General features: G+C 35.5%; 2 protein-coding genes across 5 annotated transcripts; one reads left to right on the forward strand and one right to left on the reverse strand.

Moving 5' to 3' along the window:
- The first annotated feature begins 8893 nt into the window (after window positions 1-8893).
- On the forward strand, window positions 8894-12548 carry LOC108752434 (coatomer subunit delta). The gene is made up of 8 exons (XM_018493244.1): window positions 8894-9059; window positions 9248-9287; window positions 9582-9805; window positions 10589-10977; window positions 11073-11240; window positions 11317-11630; window positions 11738-12054; window positions 12131-12548. The coding sequence occupies exons 1-8, from the start codon at window positions 9057-9059 to the stop codon at window positions 12218-12220; spliced, it is 1545 nt and encodes a 514-aa protein (XP_018348746.1). The 5' UTR covers window positions 8894-9056; the 3' UTR covers window positions 12221-12548.
- A 290-nt stretch (window positions 12549-12838) lies between these two features.
- Window positions 12839-15398, reverse strand: LOC108752471 (ankyrin repeat family A protein 2-like). 4 transcript variants are annotated; one of them, XM_018493305.1, is made up of 6 exons: window positions 14992-15398; window positions 14334-14567; window positions 13768-13900; window positions 13200-13420; window positions 12978-13125; window positions 12839-12903 (listed from the first exon to the last, which is right to left on the reverse strand). In XM_018493305.1, exons 1-6 carry the CDS (start codon window positions 15001-15003, stop codon window positions 12839-12841), a joined length of 813 nt encoding a protein of 270 aa, XP_018348807.1. In that variant the 5' UTR covers window positions 15004-15398. The 4 variants fall into 4 exon arrangements, with proteins under 4 accessions (XP_018348807.1, XP_018348804.1, XP_018348806.1 ...); XM_018493302.1 differs by having other exon boundaries at window positions 14334-14605; XM_018493304.1 differs by having other exon boundaries at window positions 14334-14605; window positions 14819-15398.
- Window positions 15399-15855: the final 457 nt, after the last annotated feature.

Below are 15855 nucleotides of genomic sequence, written 5' to 3' on the forward strand. Positions count from 1 at the left end.
CTCGTAAATCGAGAGCGACACCGAGAATGAGAAAAAAGAAAGACGAAGATTTTTTTTTTTAAGCGGAAAATATATATCACAGCATGATAAAAATGGCGTGGCGAGAAAGAATAGAGTAACTGTTTAATTAAGGAACCAAATTGGGTGTTGTCGAAATGAATCAAAATCATAACGCTTGTGGGGATAAATTATATTCGATTAAAAATGTTTACAGAAAGAGAGAAAATTAAACGAATAATTAACTTTAAAAAGCTCATTAACAGAGGTAATTGATTTGATTTATGTTAGTATATATTGCGTTTAATTAAAAATCCAAATGTAATTCCCTGCTAAATTAAGTGTCATGACCATTGCAAACTTTTGCATAAAGTATCGCGATTGTGGACATCAGCCGCAATTTCATACCAACAACCTGATTATGTGACTCTAATCAAGTGAGACTATCAAGCCAGAAAGCTTGAGAGATAGTTAGATTAGAAGACTAGAACGATACCTTCGTTATATGCCGCTCATTAATTACAAAAAGCCATTCGTTCATGATCAGGGAAGAGGGTACAATGCCTAGATCTAACGTGTCTCGACGACGAAATTCGCGTACTGAGTTCGGAACTTGGAATCGGCACAAATTCGGTCAGGCTTTCTGACCATCATCAGTCAATGCGGATTCACGCATTCGCTATTATCCTTGCGACACGATTGATTGTTTCGTGTGACCCCCAATTAATCAGATCTGGACGGGATCATTCAGAGGGACGGAACAAGCGAAGATGGAGAAGGGATTTATCCTGCCAGACCTGGAAATCCTACGCATCGTAGTTCTCTTTAGACAAGAAAGAGAGAGAGAGAGGGGGGAGGGGGAGAGAGAGAGAGAGAGACATTGATAACTGAACGATCGTTCGCGATGAGATTAATTTATCCGGAGATCCGAGAGAGAGTGTCATTAAGGAAGCGTTTCTGCGCAAGCGAGGCCTTAACTTAATGATCGCCATGGGACGCGTTCAAGATATCGGAGCAGCATTAAATCTTTTCATTACAGTAAAATTGATTAACTTCAACCGCAACCTTATTCAGTAATGGTGTGCGCGCGTTTATGCGGCCCGTTCCCCCTCGAATTCGGGCTCACCGGCCTTGTCAAAACCACTGACCTACATCTAATGCATTCAACAGTAAACTCCTATCCGTTTAATAAGATTACGTACCAACTTCGCCTGTGTCATCGGGATATCTCCGACTTCGTTTATAGCCTTATAAAGCTCTAAGTAAATTCGTGCTCGAACGCTTTAACTCAAAATGGAGAATAAAACTCTTTAAATCATGCCGTTACTTTACCACAAATTAAATTAAATTAACTAAAGTTCATATAAATCGTAGCTATTTGATCAAATAAAAAGATCTGAAATGAATCATGAAAGTAAGCTCCTTTGCACAGATATATAAAGACATAAATTTCAATATAAATCGTCATGAAATCATAATAAGCTTTTTACAGGATATACAAAATAAAAAATTATATTTCATTTAAATTTTTATAAATACGATTTATAAAAATTTGCAGCGTGTTAATTAGGTCGAGAGGAACATTATTGATAAAATATTTTCAAGACGTTTAATTAAGAACAGCTGTTGCTCGACTTTTCTTTCCAAGCAATCAACAATTAATTCGTTCATGTCGATTATACGCGAACATTAGTACTTGCGACTGCCGTAATAATTATTGATCTCTTGACTCCATAATATTTGCAATAATATAACTTCGCATACATCACATATAGAAAAGTTGAAACAGGAATTGCCAGTAATGATATTTTTTACATGATATCAAGCACAAATAAGGAATTCTACGAAAATGAGATGCAATACCGAGAAGGTAGACGGTTATGATATTAATGCAGCAATTACTGAGATGACGATACAGCGACAAGAGTAGTTTTCTACGATTGAATTTGCACGAAAGAATTTAATTACGAGACACAAGCAGAGTATTATTCGTCGACATCTACGTTATCCACGCAAAGTTAACGACATACTGAAAATTGGATGATAATTTTAAGTCCGAAACACAAAAGGCGCGCGTAAATAATAGTCCGTAAATAACCAGGATAATGATGAAAGCTGCAGCGAGGATGGCAATGTAGATTTCTCCGCGTATTAATCTCATTTCTGATGGAACAGCACCGCTGCGGCGGAAAACTCTGTGTTTTGCGCGAAAATAAATTGCGGTAAACAGCAGTAAATCTCGGTCGCGCGCGCTCCGCGATTGTCCTCGCCGTGGCGCTCCGTTACATTTGCATTTGAAAGCGTGGATTCGCGATCATATCCGGTCGCCGTATGACGCACGGTGCCGTTTGTCTTTGGCGATTCTGTACGTTCCCTTTCCTGCCACCGGACGTGGATGCCCCGAGAATTATCGAGATAACGCCAGGTTTTCTTATCGAAATTTATCCTGTCGCGGTTCTAACGCGTACGTGCGATTCTTTCGAGAGGAAAGCGATAACGTGCGATTCCGGTAGGGAAAAATGGTATACCGGAAATGGTAATTCTCACATAAAAGGATGGACTACGCATCGAGTAATCCAAAGAAATCCATTCAAACGTAAACGTAAAATAGATCGTGATTCCGTTAATTTTTATAAACGCGTCGAACAAGTTTCCATTGAAAATTTCCCCGGTTTATCTCTCCATAATATTTTTTTATTCCCTCCGACCAGCTCAAATTTTTTTATTATTTTAAGCTTTTAAAAAAGGTAGAAAAATTTAGCGTTACTTTTCAACATCTCTATTACAAAATAGATTTTTTAATAAAATTTTAGGAAGAAGAGAGAGGATACATATTTCAGGAAGAGAAACCGGACTTTACCCTCTTTTATTTCGAAGAAATTTAAGGATAAGATTTCGCTAGAAAGACCCAGGGTTAATTATTAATATATCTTGAAATAAGATAAGAAAATTACAAAAGTGAGTAAATTTATTAAAACCAACAAAATTATAAATATTTTAATATTTTAATAAATGTGCTAACTTTTGTAATTTTCACTTCATTTCAAGATACATAATCGATCCTCAGACTTCAGATTGTAGACGGAGGATTATATTTCCAATAGGAAAAACTCATTAATCATTATCGCTTTCATATTATCTAACTAAACTTTCTTTTCTGTTGATATTATGCATTAGAAAAAGAGTCCAATAATTGCATTAATTGGAATTCTTATTGATAATGAACAAATCAGAATTTTCTGAATAAATCTGTTATAATTTTAGTAGAGATAATAAGAATTCTGATTAATGTGATCAGAATTTTCTGGTTCATCTATTTTCAACCAGAAATTTTTCTCAGTGTGCTAATACCTGTCTATTAGCGCAATTTCTAAAAACCGCACGCACTAAAGTGCAGCTGATATTACGCGGCTATCGTAATCTAATGCAAAAAATTACGGTGACGGAGTTTCCAACTTATTAAAATAAATGTATCTACAAAGGAGCGATAAAATATAACATTTATAACGAAACATAACGCCTACTTCGAAGCAGGATATTTGTATCCCTTTGATATTTGCACCGTCTGCGCCGTGTCATTTGATATCGCAACTTCACTGTAATAACGCAAAACAAAAATCCGTTATAAAGCGCGTGTGCTCCATTTTTATGCGAATATCAAATATGACGTTCAAAAAAAATTCTGTCGCGTAAAATATAAACCCTATCCTTTTTAACGTCCATGGAGGCGTATCAACAACGACGCTTTTTTCGTAAAGTAAAAAAATGTGAATTTAAAATGTGAAAAAGGAAAGATAAAGGAATCTCCCTTCTTTTCGTTTTTTCACAAAAAGAGGCAAGAACATTAATCTTCACAAATATATAACGCGGATAATGTAGTCATGTGATAGCATTTAAATATTTTAAACGTGTTCACGGTTAAGGGGATGCTGGAGCTCCGTCACTCCAGCATCCTCTTAAGCCAAAAATACATTCAAAAACGTAAGAAAGTAAAGGAAGTAAGCAGTAAGCGACTCGAGCAATCATAATAGAAAACGTAAGGTTATTGTCATATGTTTTCTATTGTGATTATCCAATTCGATTAATGCTTATGTCTTACTGCCTTACGTTTTTCTATGTGTTTCTAGCTTTATGCAGAAATTCAAGAATCCAGAATATAATAAATATTCGTCGAGATGCCAGGGCAAACTATTGCGGGATTCCCAGCAGCCGGTTATCTCGCCCATCTGTTACGTGAAGAAACGATGACTCATGCAAATATCGTAAAACTCACCGATCGGTCGGGCTGTGTCCTCGTCGTCGTATCTTAGTTAAAGCGATAAACGGCTGACGTTTTGTCCCACGATGCCGACTCTGAAGTCTTCTCGTGAAAACGAAAAACCGCGACGGACAGCCGACGTCAGCGTGTTTCCTTAATCCGCGCCGCTTGATCCCAACCCGCGCTGCATGACCTGAAAAAGTAATAGGGAGAAGTTTTTTCTTGTTATCAAGATGGCGTTTTGCTTACGCTCTCAAGAGTGCCGTATTAAGGCACGTAGGTCTAATTAGCACGGAAGCTAATTGGGTGAACCGGCGGTACCGCCTTCGGCTCTCATCTGCTTCTCCTGCTTCCATTTTCCCGTTTCCTACGTCCCTCTTTCGTAGATAGCTTGATGGTGGTACAAGTGCGATATACGCGAATTAATTTCTTTGTTAACCACTTACACCCAAAGCTTAATTTCTCTCTAAAAGCCACTCGTCGGCCGCATCGTTTCTGTTGCCGACAGCGGTTATGTAGTAATAACGTCGACGCCGCGCGCCGTGTGAGACACGGGAAAGGAGCAGCGTCGTAAATTAATTACAACGATCACCGCCTCGTAGAAGCTCGTGAGAACCAAACTTCAACGAGACGGTGAATTCCTCATTTCTCGACCATCGTTAATATAAAATAACCAAGACATTCCCGTTTTTTTCAAGGACACAATCTTCCGATTTTTACATATTATACTGATAGTAATTGAAAGATTAAGAAACATTAAAAACATTTTTAATATTAATCCTTAGTACACACGATTTGATCATTTATGTACCCTACGCATTTTTTTTCTTTGAAATACTAAAAACATCAAATAATTAATTATAACATTTATTTCAGATTTTTTATTTGCTGGTTAATTTGTGATTAATAATTAAAGCTTAAACCTGATGATGATGTGAAAATTATTTTTCTATCTATGGTTAATCATTAAATTAATGTAGTAAATAATTTTTTAAACTTACCACTACAAAACTATTAGTTTAGTGATTAATCATAGTTAACACAATTTTAAACTTACTACTACAAAACTATTAGTTTAGTGATTAATCATACCTATATAAAAATACAATTTTTTTACATTATCATCAAGTTAAGTAGGTTAAATCCAAGTAAGTTAAATCATAAGTTAACAAGATAATAAAAAACCAGACCTGATGGGTATATACAATTTTTTAAATACCTAGCCTTACAAATACTACCTAAAGATATTAAAATATATTTTAACATTCATACAATATCCTAAGAAAAATCACATAATATAATTTTTGTATACTTGCAAATGATGAAAATTAATCCAGGACATAAACGATCCATCACGTGTAGAGAATTGAAAAATCATCTTTTTTTTTTATAATTTCCCTTCGTAAAAGGAGTTTAAGGTACCCTCAATTCTTCCTTTTGATCCTCTCTTTTGACACTGGAAAATCATGCATACTAAGGATTAAATTTCAATTTATCTAATACAGTTTGTTAAACAGAATACAACATATATAAAATAGACAGATTTTATGTACAGATTACCTTTATTTAATAAAAGTAGAAAAAAGTGGAACCTTCCTCGGATTCTGTTAAAAATCTAACCTTATACATTAACGTCAAATCATTAACTTCGCGTGAATCTGCTCCCTAGTGCAAATGCATGTTCGATGATTCGGTTATGACGTGAAAAAAGAAAAGAAGCAAATTCCGTTTTTTATCACTCTCTTAATTCGCGATCGCGCTCGTCGTTAAGCTGCCAGTTCATAGAAAGCGGACGAGGAACGAAAACTCCTACGGTAAAAGGAGACCGCCAGGAACAGCAACAGAGAGCGAGGACAGCGGAAACGCGAGCTCGACCGAGTAGAAACGTAGCCGGAATAGATGCGGTGTAATAATGGTATACGCCGTTCATCTTCCGCGTTGACTAGCCGTTGAAACGCGACGCGAGGCGACGCCGACGTCGGCGAATATACAAGCGCGATAATGGCCGCTACTAAATTAACGCACAGCGGTGTGTACCTGACGAGACCGTTCCGCGTTCAGCGGGGCGTCTTCGGCGTCCCTCTCACTGTCGCCGGTTACTCGGTTGTCGTCGGTGTGACAAACTGATGACTAATTGACCGCGCGCGATAAGATTTACTATTGATTCCTTCGTCAAATTCGCGAAGACGCGTCGAGTTCCGAAGTTTGAACGAGAACTGTCGCGTGCCGCGAGCGACTTGAAGTTTGCGCGGATCAAAAAATGGCGCGATCGTTAGCTCGAGGCGCGCAATTGAATATTTTGAATTAATCGAAAAAGTTCACTCGGCGCTTTTAAAGAGTTATACTCTATACAAGTTCGTTCACATTACTTGAAATTCTCAAAAATATTTACATTTAAAATGAAATAAATGTATATCGAGCTTTGAAGAAAGAAAAAGTAAAGGTATAAATGCAAAAAACTCGAGCAACAGACCTTAGTTTTAAATAATCATAATGATACGTTGAGGATTTTAAGAAAGAAACTGAAAAAAATAGCAATTAGAGAAGAAATAGTCAGTGTAATAATAATTTTTAGTTATTTCTAAACGTTTCTTTACATCACAAATGTGATGCTTAAAATATATACGGAAATTTATGAGCTTGTCAAAGTTAAAGCTATGGCATACAAAAAAAAACTTAAACACTAAGATATAAGCAATAAGCAAATCAATATTTTAGATTTTTTGCTACAACTTACGTTATTGCCTTATGGTTTCTACTGCGATTGGTCGATTCGCTTACTGTTTACGTTTTATTGCATAAGTTTTTTGTGTACCATAGCCTTTAAACTAATCGACCTATGGAAAACAAAAGAGAAAATTAATGAAGTTTACACAAAAAAATATAAGGCCATAAAACGTAAGCAGCAAGTGAGTCGGCCAATTTCAGTAGAAAATGTAAGGCAATAAGAGAATATAAAGATGTAATTAATCCAAAATATTAAAAACAATAATAATATATATTTATCTATTACTTACGTTTTCTTCTGCCTAGTTGTTTTTAAATATTAATAGCCATAGCCTTTAAACTGATAATGCGCTTATCGATACTGAAATTAAGAAATCTGTAAAAAGTGAAATTGATGACGGAGCGATGAAAAAACTGAAAAGACGAGTGCCGCTTACCTTTTCATCGCTCCGTAAACCACATTGCTAACATTGCTACTATACTGTTCGGTGGCGTCCTCTATTGTACGCCAAACATAATTTCTCGAAATAAGACAAAAGTGTTTTACAGATATTACAGTACTTTACAAATTTTTTCAAATGCTACGCATCCAATTGAAATTTAAACGATTATCTGCTTTATATCACTTTTATGTCACAGTTAATTAAAATTATTCTAAAATTTAAAAATAATGTCTATATAATTCCATAACAATTTTTTAATAACACAAATATAATATATGTTTGATAGATATGTGCGTATAGGTATGAGGATGCCTGTCGCGAGAATTTTTCTGTTTTCCGTTTATTTATCTTTTTTTCTTTCTAAGACGGGGAGCACAGACTTTTTGCATAACGCATAACACGTAACATAAAGAACATTACAATCACATTTTACGTGCGCCTGCATATGAGAAATGCAATTGGATAATTTTCTTTATGCATATGTTTATGCAGCTATGCAAGTTTGTATGAATATACCCTGAGAAAATTATCAAAGTCCTTCGTTTCTTCCTTTTCTACGAAATATAGAACTCTGATTGGTTAAATTTATTATGCCTTATGTGTTAGGCGTTATGTATAAGAAAATAAATCAATCAAAGTCCTTCGTTTTCTTCCTTTTCATAAAATAAAAAACTCTGATTGAATGAATTGTTTATGTATATGTATTATGCGTTTGCAAAAGTCTGTGCTCTCCGGCTTAAGGATATATCCACATAAGCTTGCATAGCTGCATAAAAGTATGCATAACGAAAATTATCCAATCATATTTTATATGCGACTTTATAAGAGAAATGCGATTGCATAATTTTCTTTATGCATATGTTAAAACTCGCTCTGTCTGTATCTCTCTTTAAAACGAGACAAAGAGAGTTTTAAGCCTCGCTTAAAATCAAACATTGATGCAATCGGGTCTTAAGCCTTAAGTCGTAAGAAATTGATCAATTACAGTCAAATTCGAGGAGAATAATCGACTATGATTCGTCCATTTATTACGGCTTAGGCCGAAATCAGACTACACATTAAAGAATGAGATTGAAGATTGAAAGATTGAAGTTTGACCAATCAGAACAAAAGAAGTCGAAACTTCTTTGTTCTCATTAGTGAAGTTTTAATCTTTAATCTTTAATCTCAATCTTCAATGCATAGTCTGATCCCGAGCTTAAAGCTTAGAATTCTAGTGTAGATCCGGAGTAACTACAATCGAATGCCAGAAGAATAAGTGATTGTGATTTGTCCATTCTTTAATCTATTGTAGATCCGGAGTTATGCCTGAAGTGCCTGAACACGTATCAATTTTATTTTAGACGACTACTATTCTTCCGATAATGTAATTGGATGACGTTTGCGACGACTACATCATCGCGCCCACGTGATCTGCGAATATCTTTCGTAGGTTTCCTACTACGATGATCGTGATCCATGGCGAAACGTCTCTCGGTCTTTCATCATGGCACACGTCAGCACAGCGCGCCCTCTGTTTTCCTTGTTCGTGTATTTGTATATGTGTGATGTGGAGAGGTCGGTCGTGTACGATAAGAAAATACATTTAGATTAAATCGCATATACGGAGCGTTGCAGAATCACTCGTCAGGATGGTAAGTGATTTTCTTCCGCGGCCGTGGGATCGTTGTCAAAATTCTGCTTCTCGAAAAAGGAATCCTGGAGCGGCGGAGCCGCTCATGACATCGTCCACAGATGTCATCCATTTAACGGCGTGTGCCCGCCAGGCATTTAATTCTATACCTAAATTTATGTGGTATTGTATGCTTCTTTCTTTTTCTAGGTACTCATCGCCGCTGCGGTATGCACCAAATCCGGAAAAAGTGAGTTCACAAAATGTTCTTGTATTGCTCCATTGCCGTACACATGTCGCGTATGCGTGTCTCGTTTTAAGTGTCAGCTACTAATCACATGATACTTTTATCATCCTCACATATCCTCTGTAATCCACATTCTGTTCTATTTGTTGAGGAAACGAGTATCAACTGGTCGGTTATAAGGACAAGTTGCATAATTTTCTACTTCCTTGAACCTATTTTTATCGATAGAATTAAGCAATTTGAAAAAAAAAATTTGATGCAATTATTTCATCATCACGATTTGTGTTACTCTTCCAGCTATAATTTCTCGACAGTTTGTCGAAATGACAAAAGCAAGGATAGAAGGCCTACTTGCTGCATTCCCAAAACTAATGAGCTCGGGTAAACAGCACACATTCGTGGAAACGGAATCCGTTAGATATGTTTATCAGCCGCTTGAGAAGGTATACATGCTGCTTATCACGACTAAGGCCAGCAATATTTTAGAGGATTTGGAAACTCTAAGGCTCTTTGCGAGAGTGGTAAGTAGACATATTAACAGATCATAAAAATAATGGCTTCAGTAGAGAAAACTAATCAGTTAGCACTTAATGATTCTTTAATACGATTGATTCCTACACTTATAGATTTAACGAAGAACTAAAGGCAAGAATCAATCATATTTAAGAATATCTAAGCGCTAACTGATTAATTTTCTCTGCTGAATACAGTTATGTTTCTATGGATCAGTGAGCTCTATAGAATATGTTCCGTTTGACATTCGCAATGTTGCAAGCATTATTTTGTTTTGGTTGTTTATCAAATGCTAAACAAGAATGAAAATATGCTCATGAGCATTACTAATACTAAGGGAAGCATGTTCTTGATATATTAAATTGAACAATTGAGAAATGAAGATGTCCTAGATAATGGCTACATTTAACAGAGAAAACTAATCAATTAGTGCTTAGTGATTCTTTAATATAATTAGTTCCTATACTTAGATCCAATGAAGAATTAAAGGCACAAATCAATCATATTAAAGAATCACCAAGCGCTAACTGAATAGTTTTCTCTGCTGGACGCAGCCAATGATATTCTGATGTGACTATTTTTTTTATTAATTGGTTAATGTTGCTTTATTATCAAAATTAAAGGAAAGAATCAGAAAGGCAAATATTCGTGTTTTTCTTTTTTTAGGCTAGTTTTTTATAATTTAGTATAGGAAAGGCTTGCTCCATTATACTATAGATAAAACTCATGTTACTTGTACTGTAGATATTAATTATATGTATGTTAAGTATATATATGTTTGATTTATATAGATTCCAGAATACTGCAACTCAATGGATGAACTTGAAATAGCAGAGAATGCATTCAATTTGATATTTGCATTTGATGAAATAGTTGCATTAGGCTATAGGGAGAACGTTAATTTAGCACAAATCAGGACCTTTGTAGAAATGGATTCACATGAGGAGAAGGTTTATCAAGCAGTTCGAATGACACAAGAGCGTGAAGCTAAGAATAAGATGCGTGAAAAGGCCAAAGAATTGCAGAGGCAAAGGATGATGGAAGCTAACAAAAAAGGCGGAATTAAAAGTCCCGCATTTGGCGGAGGATATGGAAGCGGTAGCACCCCAGCTACTCCGTCTGTTGGTGATACAGCTAACTTTGTGCCTGAACCGATTAGACCTTCTTACAAGCCCAAGATGTATGATCAATTTTGATTTATTTTATTTTATTTTATCTTGATTATAATTATATTTATACATGTAAATATTTTTACTATAATTATTATTTTATTAGGAAACCACTAAATGTTGGACCAGGTGCAATGAAATTAGGTGGAAAGTCTCGCGATGTAGACTCATTCGTTGATCAATTGAAGGAGGAAGGAGAAAATGTCGTATCAGGACCACTTGCTGCTCTTGGAACAAAATCAACGCAAACTCCTCAGATAATTAATACAGAATTGTATGTTATATTGACGATATATAGGAGCTTCAAAATTATTCACGAACAAATTATTCAAGTGTATTTCCATCAAAAGGGTTCACTTAAGACAAGAAGAACGACTTAATGTACGCGTTGGTCGGGATGGAGGTTTACAAAATTTCGAGTTGCATGGCTTGGTAACTTTATACATCTCTGACGAGAAATGGGGACGTATCCGTGTGCAAGTCGAGAACAGTGACACAAGAGGAATACAGTTACAAACTCATCCAAACGTGGACAAGGAATTGTTTAGATCACATGGACAGATAGGTCTGAAAGTACCTACGAAACCATTCCCATTGAACACTGACGTTGGTGTGCTGAAATGGCGCTTTCAAGCTCAAGACGAAACAGCATTACCAATTTCAAGTAAAGCTGCAATAATAATTGTCATATAGGCTTTTACTTTTAATTTTTAATAAATTTTCTTTTAAATCTACGAAATAAATATGTATACATTTAATTGTTTGTAATAGTAAATTGCTGGCCTTCTGAAAACGGAGAAGGTGGCTGCGACGTGAATATCGAATACGAATTGGAACAGGCCGATCTTGAGTTGAATGACGTCCAAATAAACATTCCTCTACCTATTGGATGTAATCCTATCGTCAGTGAATGCGACGGACAGTATACACACGAAGCACGACGAAACACGTTAGTTTGGTCCCTACCAGTGATCGATGCTTCAACGAAATCAGGCTCTATGGAATTTTCAGCCCCATCTTCTACACCTGCAGATTTCTTCCCACTTCACGTTTCGTTTACGTCTAAAACGTCGTATGCTAAAATTAAGGTATAGAATGCATGAATTTCTATGTTGTGCAAATTGTATCAAATTATATAAAAATAATATTATTTTTACTTTTCAGGTTAGCGAAGTTCTGCTTGTAGAAGATCAGAGCCCAGTTAAGTATTCAGTAGAATCAGTGTTCTTCACTGATAATTATGAAGTTGCATAAGACATTATGGATAATAGATGAAAAGTATTTGCGTATGTAAGAATATGAAAATAGGCACAGTTCAGTGGGAAAGCATAATGTTACGATCAGCAATCAAGATTGACTACTTCTTGAATTTTAATTTTATTGCCATACAGCCATTCTTACGTGATCCATTAAACATTGATATATGTCATTTGCTATATTTATGTACATGTATCAATTTAATATGCTATTTAATAGCTGTTCGGTGCCGAATACTTATACACATTTGTAAAAAAAGAAGATATATTTTAATTGGACTAAACTTGGTTATAATTCATACACATGCAAATTTATCATATTTACTTTCTACTCGATACATATATTTTAGTATTGCAATAGCTCCTACAAAAGATTGTATTATTACCAAATATATCAAATTTTGTTACTCATTCGTAAGTTTATGTTACCTTGTCTCGGAAAATATTTCATATTGTGTTGCCAAGTTTTTTTAAATTATTAAAAAATTGTTAAAAATATGTTATATAGAAAAATTTTTCTTATACTTAAACGACAAAAAGTTATTTCTTCATTTTTATTTACAATTTGTAAAAACGTATAATATACAAATGTTACAATTTAATAAAACAAATATCGTTATAATTCATCCGTTGGCGTATTTATAATTTGTGGTATCAAATGATTCTCAATAACTGCTTTAGCTGCAAATTAATAAAAATCAAATTTATTATTTTCATGTAGATCCTTTTAAATGCTTTTAAAAGAAAATGCTTACCATTCATTGAATTGTTCATAATTGCTGCTTTATAAGCACTTACATTTGAGGTATTAGTAAGTGTTATTTCTGCACCTTTTATTAATAATTCATAGCAAACATGTGGATGATCGCAGTGTGCTCCATATATTAATGGAGTATTACCATCCTACAGCACAGAAATATAATTATATGACACATGATACCAGAAATTAAGTTTATACTTAAACGAAATGTATGTACCTCGTCACATGCGTTAGGATCAGCTCCATGATTTAACAATAATTTGACAACATCGTGATGACCATAGGCGGCCGCCAAGTGTAGACTAGTCTGTGAGTTTGGTCCACAACGATTTATACTGGCGCCCCTTTTGAGCAATTGTTTAGCACTACCTATTTGTCCGTAAGCACTGGCCCACATCAATCCAGTTAAGCCCTTTTCATCAGTCATATCCACTGAGTCTGTGCAGCAAAGATGTGTTATTTTACAACAATCTTTGTATTTTAATTCAGACAATAATGGTGAATTTAATCACTTGCATTATTAGATTAGTGCTAAGCTAGCTATACATAAAATATACACAAATTAACATATTTTATTTAAATATTTTAAATAATTAAATTTCCAATAGCGATATTGTCACGTTATTTAACAGGATATATGTATATTATCTCATTGTCAAAGTTGATCATATTAAACTACTGCATTTAGATACTACTTTATATAAAGCAGCCTTTTTAATATGTATTAATTCAATGTAGAGCGTGTGACTAAATTCACCATAAGATATACATTGCATATAATTTACTTGAATGTATATGGTCAGATGTAAGTTCCCCCTGACCCGCCAAGGTATGAAACGTGATGTCGTTGCCAACATAGAGCTGGTGTATCTGCGTTTGAGTGTTGCCTCTTTGCAAATTTGTGAGCAAAGTGGGTGGCTACAAATAGATAAAAAATGAATAATGCTTTTGAAACTTCCACAGGGTACTTTCTATACAGAAGTTATAAGTTCTCCTTGTCCAGATTTATTATCAGAATGCCAACGTTCTGTAAACATTACAGTTTACTTCATCAGGACAAGGAGCAGTCTGATACTGTGTCAAGCTGTTCCTCGTCCTGATAAAGTAAACTGTAATATTCACGAAACATTGACATTCTAATAATGAATCTGGACACGGAGATAATCCATGAACCGCTTAGCTTCTGTATAAAAAAATAGATCTTATATATTTAGTTATAAAATATAAATATTCTATGGCCTACAGGCGACGGTATTACAATAACTTCTTTGTCGCAACGGGTGAATCCCTTGACTCTTGAGGTCCCGATACCGATGTCCCGTGGAGTTCAAGAAGGCTGAGAGAGGAGTACCTTGTATGGTTGGAAGGCGCTAGTCCTGGTCGAGTCTTGCCACGCTCCTGGTGCCCAATGCCACTTTGTCTCGAGTGGCTCGGACTTGCAGCCGATGCTCACGTTTTCCGGCTTGTAGATCAGAGGTTTCGGCCGTATCCCGATCGCCGACCCGTCAGGGGTGACACTTTTCTCGCTCTCGGCAGTCTCGGCAGAGCAGCGGCCTCCCTTGATCTCGTCCTCCTCCCGCTCCTCCTTTAGAATTAATTCCGAGTGAATCTGATCTTCCATAGCTGTCAAACGTGAAATTTCAAATCGCACAAGTAACGTGCGAGATGTACCAAGCGGATCAGTTTCGTTTTACGATGTCCTTTTTATGTTAGTCGAACGCGAGAACAGAATTTTCTGCCAAATCATATAAAACTGGATGAACTGGATTACTGGATTTACACCATGTTGGAGGTTAGAAATACATTATCTCGAAGTTGAGTAATCTGATTGAAAACATCCCACGTCGGGATTGTCAAGAGACGTGGAATTCGACTGCCATTCTCATGTTGATATTGTTCCACTATTATTTAAATAGTCAGCAATAATCATACGACACCCTGCATAGATGCTGTATGTGTTCCGTTGGATGTGTGATATATAGTATTTATTTACGAAAGGATGTACATACATGTGCGGACATTGAGAACCGATTCAAATAAGCAGTTCATGCGCGCTGGACAGTTGTTTTAGATGTGCGGCACATGCGAAGTGTCGACGATGGATTTATTGTTATCAATGGGCGCATTCAAGCTGACAAAGCGACTAGCCCGTTCGCCAAGTAAATGAGCATAATTGGTTGTTACTTATATAGATCCAACCAATCATATACAATCGCTCAGTAAGCATACTTTGCCGTCTTGAACTTCCCTATTGTTATCAATGTATCACAAAAGTTGCTTTCCATTTATACTGATTCTCAGATAATTCTAACTTGTGGCGTCATAATTTAGTTGGATGCGCGTTTCTTTTGCATTCTGACAAGCGAGATTTAGCCTGAGTTTTTGCTTATAATCTGCACAAGATCGAGATGTGCTATGAGTCTCGTAAACTCACTTGAAAGTGAAGTTATGAACCTGTGTTGATAATTTTTTTACCAAAGTAAACAAATAATGATGTCATTAATATACTCAGCTCACTTCAGATTCAGTTTCACTTGTTGTGTAAATGAAAAAGCAACTAAAGTTAACGATGATCTGAGATTACTTTATGCTCTATTTTCGGAAGATTAGAGAGCAAACGGTTAAATTAATTAATTAACAAATTAATTTAATTGTAGAATTGTACAATTTTTTTCATAATTTTCTCGCCTTTAATCTTTTTTTCTGTGCAAAAGTAACAATAAATTATAATAGTTTTATTCATTAATAAAAATACCGAAATACGTTACTTGAAAACTTAGGACGATTTCGGCCAATTAACTTCGATTAATTTAATTGGTGTTTAATACGACCGATAGAATTATGGTAAAATTTTTGTCTATCATACGTGAATG

Source organism: Trachymyrmex septentrionalis, unplaced genomic scaffold (genome assembly GCF_001594115.1).
Source record: "Trachymyrmex septentrionalis isolate Tsep2-gDNA-1 unplaced genomic scaffold, Tsep1.0 scaffold60, whole genome shotgun sequence".
Lineage (NCBI taxonomy): Eukaryota > Metazoa > Arthropoda > Insecta > Hymenoptera > Formicidae > Trachymyrmex > Trachymyrmex septentrionalis.